General features: G+C 43.3%; 1 protein-coding gene across 1 annotated transcript in view; it reads left to right on the plus strand.

Moving 5' to 3' along the window:
* dysf (dysferlin, limb girdle muscular dystrophy 2B (autosomal recessive)) overlaps positions 1 to 12,952 on the plus strand; it is a 69,386-nt gene that overhangs the window by 21,610 nt on the left and 34,824 nt on the right. Inside the window, exons 30-41 of the mRNA XM_070929750.1 lie at positions 515 to 688; positions 1,137 to 1,221; positions 1,371 to 1,448; positions 4,563 to 4,744; positions 4,846 to 4,986; positions 5,176 to 5,205; positions 5,306 to 5,341; positions 5,635 to 5,676; positions 6,262 to 6,363; positions 6,787 to 6,948; positions 10,367 to 10,538; positions 10,632 to 10,705. Of these exons, the coding sequence (XP_070785851.1) occupies positions 515 to 688; positions 1,137 to 1,221; positions 1,371 to 1,448; positions 4,563 to 4,744; positions 4,846 to 4,986; positions 5,176 to 5,205; positions 5,306 to 5,341; positions 5,635 to 5,676; positions 6,262 to 6,363; positions 6,787 to 6,948; positions 10,367 to 10,538; positions 10,632 to 10,705 (1,278 nt within the window). The remainder of the gene's footprint in view (positions 1 to 514; positions 689 to 1,136; positions 1,222 to 1,370; positions 1,449 to 4,562; positions 4,745 to 4,845; positions 4,987 to 5,175; positions 5,206 to 5,305; positions 5,342 to 5,634; positions 5,677 to 6,261; positions 6,364 to 6,786; positions 6,949 to 10,366; positions 10,539 to 10,631; positions 10,706 to 12,952) is intronic.

Raw genomic sequence — 12,952 nt, forward strand, 5'->3', positions numbered from 1 at the left:
CGCTGAGGCTATATGGTCTGCATCTAGACCACCAGGCCACCGGACGTCCCAGAGAGACACATTTTAAATTAATATAGCCTTAGTGATCACAAACCAACCACTGAAATAAAGTTTAAAAGTTTCAAGTCGGAGATTTAAAACTCTTTGTTAATAAAAACAAGTGGGAGATGGTGAATTTGCAAAACATTCAGGTAGCCATTTAGCTAAATAAATGTAAAATATCTGTAAAATCTGTGATTTTACAGCCTTTAATCTGATTAATATTAATATTAATTAGTATTTTCTTACTTAATACAGCTGATAAGCATTTACAAATCTTTATTCATCTCTCATGTCATCCTCTAGTGTGAGCAGTTGAAGTTTCCTCTGCCCGCCACTAGATGGCGATCTAGTTGCACAAATGAGCAAGAGAGAGGATGAAACACACAGAGGTTCAGGTTGTGTGTGTGTGTGTGTGTGTGTGTGTGTGTGTGTGTGTGTGTGTGTGTGTGTGTGTGTGTGTGTGCGTTCACAGCAGCGTCCCGACGAGACGGAGAGGGAGGGGTGGGAGTACGCCTCGCTGTTCGGCTGGAAGTTCCACTTGAAGCCGAGGAAGACGGACAGCTTCAGGAGGCGCAGGTGGAGGTACCGCATGGAGCCGCTGGAGAAGACGGGACCGGCAGCCATCTTTGCTCTGGAGTGTTCTCTGGTGAGAGAGAAACAGTCAGAGGAAGAAGACTATGGTTACTGGATTTATCACATTCATCATAACATAAAATGTCTGATAATGGCCTTTAAGATGCACTACATGGCCAAAAGTATGTGGACACCTGAACATCATCACATATGTGATTTCTTTATGGTCCTTTGTGTTGAAACAGGAAGGGGACACACAAACAAAAAAGCTGTTGCCACAAAGCACTTTAAAATATAATTGTATGTAACATCAATTAATAATTTATTCATTAATTCATTGGGGCCCAAAAACATGGATAACTGCCAAAGATCAAAAGTACAGATGTAGTTTCAGAACCTTAAATTAAGACTTTTATTTTGAAGGCCCTGAAGAATTATGAATATTTCATAGCAGCTTCAAGTCTCTCTCTCTTTTCTTTCTGAATGTGATCTTCACCTTCCTCTTCCTCCTCCTCCCACAGAGCAGTATAGAGGACAAGAACGAAGACAAGTCGGTCACAACAACGTTCGGGGTCAACAGACCGACCATTTCCTGTTTCTTTGACCGTAAGACATTTTTAAGACACATTTTTTTACCCTATTCTTCATACTCTTCCTCCACTGTTTTCTTCTACCTCTTTTTTGTCAATACAATGATGTGTATGTGTGTGTGTGTGTGTGTGTGTGTGTGTATGTGTGTGTGTGTGTGTGTGTAGGTGGCACCCGCTACCACCTGCGCTGCTACCTGTACCAAGCCAGAGACCTGCTGGCCATGGACAAAGACAGCTTCTCAGGTAATGTGCGGTGATACGTTTCTCATCATGCGTCAGTCTTGACAGTATCTTTAAACACAGAGGGGTCGACACAACTCATGGAGATTAAAAATAAAGAATTGAGCTTTAATATCAAGCAGTGTTTTTTCTGTTTTTATAAAGCAGAGAGAGACCAAGAGCTGTGCGATTAACACTCATTGAGGCAAATTACCTAAAAACAGTCAGATTGTTAATGGAGTTTGGTGTTAGTGCACTGCAGAGGGACGTAGCACTGAAAGATGGAGGGAGAGAAAGACGGTAGAGTGAGGCTGTAGAAAGAGAGAGTGACACAGAAGGAGAGGGCGAAAGAAAGAAAAGAGAAAATGTTTTTCTTTTTATGTGAGGAAGGTCATGGAAACTACGTCTACTGTGTGTGCGTGTGCGTTAATCAGAAACCCACCGCAGACTCAGATGTAAAAACAGAGACGAGGCTTTAAAAAACAGAGGGATGAATAGACAGAGGAAGAGAGGAATGATAGATGATGGAGGGAGGTTGCTTAAAGACACACAGACGCACACACACACACACACACACACACACACACACACACACAGTGTAATGGATGAGTAGAGTTGATGGATGGACTTCAGTTGTGTGTTAATCTGGTGTTACATGGCGTCTGGGCGGCCATGATTAAAGACTGAGTCAACTATAAAAGACTGAGGTCTTTCTTTCTTTCTTTCTGTCCTTTCTGTCCATCCTTCCTTCTTTCTTTATTTCTACCTCTCTAAATCTCATTATTTCTGTCTGTCTTTGTGTCTCTCTGTCTGTCTTCCTGTCTAAAGCAGTTATTCACACCACAAAGTGACATTCACTCGCCAAACATGTGGAGGCGCGTTGACGTAGCGACTGTACTCGCTGCTAAACGGCTAGCCTGGCCATGCTAGCGCTAGTCAGTCACTGTAGCTCCCTCTCTACTGTTCTGCTTCCTTTCTGTGACTGAAGAGGTGAAAATAATGCTAATGTTAGCTTAGCTTGGATGCTAACAGGGCAGTAAGTTGACAGTTTATTCAAAAGGCGTATTTGAACCATCGACAACACGGCTAAAGCGCTACGATTGCTTCCTCTGTTTTGGACTCTCCGGCTCTCCGTCCCCTCAAAGGTCAACAGTGCAAAGACGGCTCGCTATCGGTCAATGATGCAAATTCGCTGGTCATCCTTTGTCTTTGTCTCCGTCGAGCTGTCTTCCATCCTCTGTTTCTGTCCTCGTCCTGTCTGTCTGTCTCGTTTTAGAATTTATTTTGGGTGATGATCTACATTCCCACATGTATCCCTGTGGCTCCAACTGGGGTCCCGACTACTGCTGCCCCCCCCCCCCCAACACACACACACACACACTAACTTACGTAACCCCCCTGGGCTGTTTGTGTTGCTGTTTATATGAGCTAATGGGCTGTTGGGAGTGGACGGTAATTGAATGGGTCACCATGGGTGGTGTGTTGGTACACTGTGTGTGTGTGTGTGTGTGTGTGTGTGTGTGTGTGTGTGTGTGTGTCAGTTCCAAGGTTAATTGAGGGCTGGTGGGAAAAATGCAACTTAGCTTCTGTTTACTCTAATGCTAACGGCTCCATAGAGACTCTTTACTCGGCCTGAAATAACAAACTACTCACTGTGTGTGTGTGTGTGCGTGTGTGTAACTGTACATATGTGTGTTTTTACGCATGTGTTCATATTGTAAGTTGCGTGTGTGTGTGTGTGTGTCAACATGGAGGAGAGTGGTTGTGACCTGGAATAACAAACTTCTCCGAGCGGTGTTCCCAGCCCTCTCCGTCTCGAGCTCGGCATTCCCAAGCTGCTGATGTCACTGTGTGGGACGCCGGGATAGTTTGGACACACACACACACACACACACACACACACACTGACAAGGACACACGCATACATATGTTTGTGCTATACTTGTGAGGGCCCTCATTAAGAATTCCCTAGCTCCAGCTATAACCTCATCCTCTACTTTGCATCTAAGGACAGCAACTGGTGAAGAACTGACCCAGAATCTGTTCACTGACAGTTTATTTAGGCAGTGAAGTAATGCGCTCAATTAAAAAATGATTAGGGAAAGAGGGAATTTAACCCTACTGTGTATGTATTTTCACTTTAAAGTAATGTTGTTTATATAGTCTGTGGTTTTCAGCTGATTCCTCGACATGTGAAACACTTCGAGGTGGGTTTCTGGTGTGAAAGGTGCTTAAATATAGGCTGTGCATGCAGCCTACAGAGTGGGAGATCACTTTCTTAACAGTTCAGTCAGCAAATGGATTTAATGGTAGTTAACGTTTGATTTCAGTCCTTCTGAAAAGCTCTCCGGTTGTTTAGTCCGCACCAGATTTACAGCCTTCACATCAGCCTGAATGAGTCACACTGATCGGGCAAACACACCGCTGAACCAAACAAGTGAGGTCATTCTAATCTAAACCCTTAAACAAAGTTTGAACCCACAAAATGGCACTTTGGAGAAGTCCTCACAAAGATAGAAGTACAAAAGCACACACCCACACACATGCTGGGCAGACGTTACATACTGCTTTGTGTTCCAGTGACTTAGTTTGTGCCGCCATTACAGTTAGCATCTCTGCTCCCAATCAGCATGCTAGCTGCACACGCAGACACACTAGAGCTCACCTGTCAATCAAACAGTGTGGGGGCGGGACTGTAGATGTCTTCCTCCTGGATTTTCTGTTAAAGCCGTTTCTGGAGGTCTTGTTCTTTGTCTTGTGGCCGTGGTGGCTACGTCATGAAAGGCTGTCATTTCAAATGCTTCATCCGGCACCGTCATCTTTTGAAATGTCACTTTGTCCAACACTAAATTTATAAACATCACGCCTGCTAAACGTCAGCACGTTAGCTCGACATTTAGCTCAAAGCACCGCTGTGGGCTTTTCCCTTCTTCGGGTATAAAATATGAAATGTAGAGCAACCTATACTGTATGTTTTAGTTAAATTTGCAGCCCAGCTTGCTAATATAATGCTGTATAAGTATTTCTGATAATAATTTCTTCTATGTGCTTAAACTCAACCACAGACTCGTCATGGTTTCTCCAGCCAAACACCCACCAGACTCATGAGCATCACGTCGTGTCGTTCTCTCTCTCCAGACTCCTACGCCATTGTGTCGTTCCTCCATCAGTCCCAGAAAACGGTGACGGTGCGTAACAGTTTGAATCCCACCTGGGACCAGACGCTCATCTTCTATGAGGTGGAGATTTTCGGCGACCCCGAGGTGACGATGGCCACTCCGCCCAACGTCGTGGTGGAGCTTTACGATTCGGACACATACGTGAGCGTTTGAATATGTGTCTTTTATTAGATGTATTTTACAGTTAGATATTCTTTTCCCGTGTCTAAAGATGGTATACGTGTGCTGTTTTAAATGTCCAGGGTGCGGACGAGTTCATGGGCCGCTGTGTGTGCCAGCCCTCCCTGACTGCCTCCCCCCGGCTGGCCTGGTTCCCGATTCGCTTTGGGGACAAGAACGCCGGCGAGCTGCTGGCCGCCTTCGAGCTCATACGCAGAGAAAAGGTCAGAGGTCAACGTTCCACCCTTAGCATCATCTTCTGCTTGTCGTCCTCCAATGTCTGTATTGTTGTCCTCCTGTTTCAAATGTTTCAGAATGCATGTTGTGTTTCAGAGTTTTTGGTTTTGGTTTTTGGTGTTTAAGTTTGTTTGTGGGCTTAAGTTTACATTCATCTCTCCATTTTGTGTCTGCAGCCAGCAATTCATCATATTCCAGGTCAAGAGGTCAGTTTACCATTTTCTTTGTCTCTGTTTGTTTCCATTTTTTTTGTACATTTTCAGCCTTTTAAAACCAAACTTGTTTCTGTTCCTGTCTCACCTACAGGGCGATATCATGACCTCCACACACGTTCTAGACGAGGTAAGACCACGTCGACCACGTGAAATGGTCCCACATTAATTAAAATGACCGTAATGAGAGTCAAAAGGTCCATCGGAGGCATGGCTGTACATTACTGATGTGATTATTTATGTCTGCTCTTATGTCTTAGGTCTGTGAATCATATAGAAAACACTCAACACAAGAATCCTGCTTTAAAATCAATCAAAAATGTCTTTTAAATATGGTTCACCCTCTCATGCTGAAAGTTTACACCGGCAGTTCTTCTCTCTTCATCTTTTCTCGTCTCTTTTTCTTCGACGTCACTTCCTCAGTTGATGTTTCCAGGATTCCTCTCTGAAAACCTGCAGCAATGGGTACACAATGTCCACACAGCCAACAACACAACTAAGAGATACAGATCTGAAAACAAGCCCATCCTGTTTCATGTCTGCATGTTCGTTCACTGAACTGAACCCTTTTTGTTTCTTACAGTTTTCGATTTTCTCTCATTTTTAATCCAAAATCCTACTAACAACATTTTGTTCTCTGTTATAAATTTAGTTGATTTTGAGTGGAAGGTCAGAGAGGACAAGTCATTTACACATAACAATAAAGTTTAGAAACATTCATTTTATATTTTGTTCTAAAATAACAAGCTGATGATTAATTATCAGGAGAAAACAAACAAACATGTCCTCTCCAGCCCTTTTCTGCTTATGTCACCAGTAAACAACTGACTTGGTGTTGACCTGAATGTTACATTTGTGTTGTTTTAACACTCTGAAACTCATCTGACATGTTCGTACTAAACATTTAGTAACTTAACATTTATTTCTGTTGCGCTGGAGAAGCCTAAATTTGCCTGGCAGTGAACAGCATGGCTTGTGTTGTCCTTTGTTTTTTGTCTCCTGTTGATGACCTGTCGCTGACTCACCTCTGTCCTGCGTTCCTATCGGCAGCCGGAGGAGTCGGACCTCCCATGCCCCCCCCCTCAGAGAGAGGCCAACGTCTTCGTGGTTCCTCAGGGAATCAAACCGGCTCTGCAGAGAACTGCCATCGAGGTATCGCTAAGATCTACTACAGCTCAGTAGCAGCAGTTTCATGGCAGCTTCTCGTGTTTCAGACGTGCTCTGGAGTAAATCTATGGTCTGAGTATTAAATACTAACCTCCTGTAGGCTTTTTCCTCAAAGCCCAAAGTTACACCTTCACATGTCTTACTTCGTCTTCCAACCAGCGGCCCATTTCTAGCACGTAAGACTATTAAGACGAGAATATTTGGCAGCGATTACGATGGTTGATTTAAAAACTACATGCGCTGATTCCTAAAATCTGAGGATTTACTGCTTATCTCTGGTTGATATCTTTGTCATGTGAATATCTTTGTGGTTGACAAAATGGCACTTGTCACAGATTACATGATTATCAACGGATTCTTGCTTCTCTTCCTGCCCCCCCCCCCCCCCCCCCCCCCCCCGTCTGTCAGATCTTAGCGTGGGGCGTCCGTAACCTGAAGAGCTTCCAGTTGGCCAGCGTCACCTCCCCGAGCCTGCAGGTGGAGTGTGGAGGCACCATGATCCAGAGCTGCGTCATCCGCAGTGTGAAGAAGAAGCCCAACTTTGACGTCAATAAGCTCTTCCTAGATGTGGTGAGAACACGGAGACAAACATTACGCAGATGTAATCAGTGCTTTTCGTGGCTAATGAGAGTTCTGCTGTGATGTGGTTTGAATGCGGTCATTTATCTTCATCAGCGAAGCCACGATAACAGCAGTGGAGAGAAACTACTGCACTGCTCCTTCTCTTCCTCAAAAAACAAGTTTACATAAAAGCAAAAGCAGTCATTTTGAATGTGGACGTTGGCCGTCGGCTGTTGAAGTCACACATTTTCGGCTCGTTTTCTCCATCAAAAAGGGAACATTTCTGCAGTTCAGAGTTGTAAAGATGCAGGGTGGGGGACTTCTCCCATGGCTACCAGTGTATACATTACTAATGCTGGGTAAATGCAGGGTGGAGGTTGCTATCATGGACGCTGACTAGATGCTTTTAAACTGGATGTCACTGCAGAACGAGGTCGTAGGTTTCACTGAATCTGATGCCTCAAAAACCATCTTCAGACGCTGGGACTTACCCCTGACTCAGATACGATGTTAGTCAGGTAGAGTTGGTGACAAAGAGCCTCAACAACAATCGCTCTCTTTAGATTCCGGGGCTGTTGTGTAATTCTGATGTTGTTTTCAGCTCTTTCTGTACGCATGTGACTCACAACAGTTGGCGTCTCTGCTTTTACTACAGATGAAACCACAGGAAGCTTCAGTTAAGACGGCAGTTTATGTGGCACCCAAAAGGCTCACGCTGTGGCAGCTCTGTCAGGAGGGGTCAAAGCTTACTCATGCAAACTAAGAAATATGAACGTTACTGTACGAACGGCTGCTGTCTGCGAGGGTTTATTTGTAAAGAAACAATTGGAGATGTGGAATTCATCTTAAGTGACTTGTTATTTTGTGGTCAGAGATATCCAGGAAGGCCACTGTTGATAAATCACTCCCTCAAATTAATAATTTGTGTCCTTAAATAGCTCATTTAGACGCTCAGTACTCTTGTTTAATTCCCTCAGTCTTATAATTTATGCCGTCTCCTTCATCACTACACTTCATCTACATGATACACTTTTATTTTGATCTTTAAGTCTTACGAGCAGAATGTACTTAAAGTATCAAACTAAAAGTACTCATTCTGCAGTAAAATGATGTATTATTGAACAGTATATGATATTATTAGATTGCTAATAATGCGTAAGGCGAATTTTAGTGTAATCTTGAATAATGCATTGTGTTTCATAAGGTTATTGTATGTTTTTCTTTATGTAAAATCTTAATATGAAAAGTAACTTGTAACTTGAGCTGTCTGGGAAATGTAGTGGAGTAAAAAGTACAATATTTCCCTCTGAAACGTTGTGGAGTAGAAGTCGAGAAATCTTGCAGCGGTGCTTGGGAGTATTTTATACAATAAACGTTCAAGCTTCTGTTGCAGATGAATCTAAAGCTGATTTTTATGGTCGTGAAACATCTTCTCGGGGGCTAAACGACATGCGCGTCTACACCTAACACTAACTGTCACACGCTTAGTGGAAATGAAAAAAAGCTTCTTTGATTCAGTCATTTATTTTAATCAACACAAAAACCACAATATTGAAAGCAAGAAGGAGCCTCAACAGTCATTATTTATTCTTCAAATGTAAAACTTATTTCCACTGAGTTTACATCGGTGCCATTACATTCCACCTAAGTGTTTTCTTATGAAAACCTAAACTGAAATATGGAAATATTACGCACGTTTTTCCAAGCGGCGGCTCCAGAACGAGCTCACAGAGTTTAATGTTAACAATATTAAGGTCTGAAGTTGATCACCTCAGTGTTTTATTATGACAGCTTTAACTGGCGGATGGAAATAGTCACATATTTTTCCCTTAAATACATATCCTTGCTTTGGCTCCGGCAGTTTAATGTTAACAAGATTAAGGTTCTGTGTTGACCACCTCAAGAGTATTACAGCCTCAACCGGACTGTGGAAATATGCACATATTTTTCCCTTAAATTCAGCCCCTGAACTGAGTCCAAGCATTTAATGTTAACAATATTAAGGTCTTAAGTTGACTGCGTAAGTGTTTTCGTATGCCACGGGGGCATAAGAAAATGTCATGTGCATAGTTTCCTTGAATACGACTCTTTGAAGAGTCTAACCACCTAATGTTAGCTCTCTCAGTTTATTGTGTGAGTTTAGCATCATCAGCTCCACTTAAGCCTTTTTTAAAGCCGGAGAGGTCAAATGGATTACAGTCACCAAGTCTTTTTTCCCCTTGAGGCGGCCTGGCTAAATGAGAGTATTATAGAGGTATAGCCTTTTAAATGTAGCTGCTGCAGAGGCTTGAAAAGTTTAATTTCGAGGCTCGTTGTCTGAGCTTCGACACGGACTCCAGCAGTCTAGCGTTCGTCCTCGGCTCTCTACAAAAAGGTCGAGTGAAGTCGTCGCAATTGTGTTTTGTTCCGACAGCTTTCGAGAGGTTCTTGAAAACACGAGGATGAATGCAGATGCTGCAGGAGCGCCGACGGCTTCGCGTTTAGCCGGCTAACGCCTTTAACATCAGCAGCGGCAAAAGATTTTCAGCAAGCCCGTTAGGTCACGTGACGGTCTGTTTGTGCTCTGAAACCAGTCGCAGCTGCACACTTTCTGACATGCGTGAAATATACGATGGCAGTGACACAGGAAGGAGGGATTTTAAGGGGTTAAATAACAACGCAATAGCAACACAGCTAATAATCTACGATAGCCTCCTCCATTTTGTACTCTCAAGGCAGCTTGTAATTGGTCAACAGCGCAAATTTGCATGTCAAAGTTCACCAAAGATGAACAAACATTTTTTCATGATTTACGTTCATGGATTTAATCTCCTGATCTCGGTGATTCCATTCAAATGTATTGGATTGGCTGCAAAATGTTGCTGTTTTGAATGCTGATGTTGCTCAGCTTTGTCAACGCCTGAAAACAATCAATAAGATAGAAAAGGATTACAAAACCCAACGTTTGTGACGAAGGAAGCTATTTTTAATTAAAGCTATTAAAGTTTGTAGTGTGTTCTTGCTAAAAGTGGTACAGGGTGTTTAAGATAAATGTTGCTGCTCATGTAAACATTTATTTTAAACCCTGAACTGAGATCCTAATTCAGAGCGGCGTCTGCGTCCTGACTTCCTTCACGAAGATCGGATCTCTCCGCCTCGATGGAGTCGGTCGTTTCTTCCATTTACGTGGGAGGGGCCAGCTAAGGTGTAATGATGCCCTGTTTGGACCGTCACCAAGGCGTGACCAATCAACTTCAGACAGTCAGCAGCCACAGCCAATCAGCATCAGGCTGCCTGCTGATGGCATAACCAATTAAGAGTTAGGCATTAGGGAGGAGGACGTGGTGTCTTTTTATACTCATCTTGTCCCTCTTCTGTCTCTTCCTTGTTTCTTTCTGTTTTTAATCCCTATTTCTTTTCCTCCGTCATCCCCTCCATCTCTCCACAGAGACTTCCCTGCGAGGAGCTCTACATGCCACCGATCGTCATCAAAGTCATCGACAACCGTCAGTTCGGGAGGAAGCCGGTGGTCGGTCAGTGCACCATCCGGTCGCTGGAGGAGTTTCGGTGCGTCCCAGAGGAGGAGCGAGCGGCGGAGGAGGACGAGGAGGAATGGAGACGTAAGACACGGAAGAATATAAACGTGTCGATCAAAGATCCAGACTGATAATCAGTGTTAAAAATGTCTTTCTGCTGTGCGTTTGCATGTCCAGGTGAGACGCCTCAGTTGATTTGTGGGGAGGTTTTTATTGACATCGATGACGAGGAGCCGCTCGTGCCTGACCAGGTAAAACCAGGTTTGACCTCCCTACCTTGTCTGTGGCCCATCGGTTCCTACAATCTTTAAAACCAGTCACAAATATCGTTTCATTTTTTAAAAAGAGGCTCAGTAATTTACCAAAACAGCTGGGCTCCATAGCTTTAAGCTAACGTCACTCAAACAGGAGTAAACGGTGTATTTGTTGGGGACTATTTTCACCTGCGGATTAACACACATTTAGTGCTCTAGTGAGTATTTGGGGCAGCAGGACGGTGTGTGTTGGACTGAGTCGAATTAAACTACAGTGTGTGTGTTGATGGTGATGAAGGAACATGTCCCCCAGTGCAACAGTGTGACTCACTGATGTGTTTTTAATAGCTAACAATGGAGCTCTATGGCACAGAGGAAGAAGATATATCAGGCTTTGCACCGTTAATACTAGTTAGTAGGATTTATCCCCCCCCCCCCATTTTAAAGTCCTGATGCAGTTTTCACAATAAAAGCCCCAGTAGTTTTTAATTTGAATGTTCGGTACATGCATGCTTTGATTTCTGTGAATCCCTCCTGCTTGTGTGGCTAATTTGAATCCAGTGCGGGAATGGCAGACCCCGCCACTAACAATGAGAACTATAATACAGAGAGATAGGTACTGAATGTAGACTGCAGCAGAAAAGGCTTCCATAATCGTCTTCATCGAGCTCTTCTCTTTTATCAGTGACTGAACCGAGGTGTAACCACTATTAATCGATAATCAATACATGCTGTCACAGGTACAGCTGTTAGAATAAGAACTGCAGCTGAACTTTGGTTCTCCAGTCGTTCGTCATCACAGCTGAACCTTTAATGAGCAATAATCCAGTGATTTTCCAAATGCATGTATGAGGAACGTGTGTGTGTGTGTGTGTGTGTGTGTGTGTGTGTGTCATGACATTTCTGTTGATGCTTGTTTATCTGTGTATGTGCATCTGTGTGTGTGTGTGTGTGTAAACGTGTGTTTTTTCGGGTGTGTGGTGTTATAACCAATAAGTGTAAAGGGCAAGTCTGAAACATCTTTCCACAGGGAACATCTGTGTGTGTGTGTGTGTGTGTGTGTGTGTGTGTGTGTCATGGCATTTGTGTAGTTGTGAGGACTGATTAAAAGGGGAGTCTGAGTGTGTGTGTGTGTGTGTGTGTGTCTATATCTTTGTCTGAGTGTGTGTGTGTGTGTGTGTGTGTTCAGTGGTACCAGCAGCATAAATAAACATGTTCTGACATGATGACATGGCAACCGTCTCTGTGGTCGGTGGTTACCGTGGCGACCACGAGACCCGCGTTCGTTACCAATCATTAACATTTTCTCCCCCTCTCCTTGGGTCTCTTTTCTCCAAGTTTAAGACATTTTCTCTTCTTTCTTTCTTTCTTTCTTTCAGGACGAACATGGAAACTATTTTCCAATCGACCTAATCCTTGTTCAAATTTCTCTAGTTACACAATTATTGAGGACACACATGCATGAGACAGTAGTATTAAACAGTGTTGGCATGCTAAAACCAACGCACTCAACACATTAGTGACTGTATTAGTTCTGCAGTAACACACACAAGGACATTTTGTCCTCATGTCTATGATGCTCAGAACTTTCAGGTATCAGATAAATCAGGTAAAGATTATTTTCAAGCTAACATTTCTCAACAACTTGGAGCCTGTTTGCGCTGCTGTGACATCAGTTCCACCCCTGAGGATCACTATTGGCTTGCACGCTTGCTAACATCACCCAAAATTCAGAGATAAAAAGATTGATAGTGAATTTAAACTTGATAACTTTTAAATGAGCTGCTCTCCACGTCTGAGGGTGATGTTGTGAGTGAGTATATAAAATGTGATTCCCAGCCTTTTCTGCTTGTGACCCCATGATAGAAACCTACTTGTGACCCCTAACTACATCTTTAAAGGAGTGACGGAGTCGGCGTGTTAAACAGGAACGACAAAGTACTTATTTAACCCAAACAATTGTGTTTCCCTAAACCTACCCAACTGACTTTACTCTGCTGTTTAATTTGGAGGACCTGTCGGTGCAGAAAGTTTACAGTAATGAGGCTCAAAATGGCCGCCTTCATGTAGGGTTGTGTTCACTGTCTGACCCACAGATGTGGTATTCATGACTTTGTAAGGCGACACAGTTAAGACACATATGGGTACTGTTTTTTATTAAATGTCGGAGCACATAGATGACTTCAACTAGTAACTTTGGTTTTAGTTTTTATAATGCCACAACAGCATGGTGGCTTGCAGGGC

Source organism: Enoplosus armatus, chromosome 23 (assembly GCF_043641665.1).
Source record: "Enoplosus armatus isolate fEnoArm2 chromosome 23, fEnoArm2.hap1, whole genome shotgun sequence".
NCBI lineage: Eukaryota > Metazoa > Chordata > Actinopteri > Centrarchiformes > Enoplosidae > Enoplosus > Enoplosus armatus.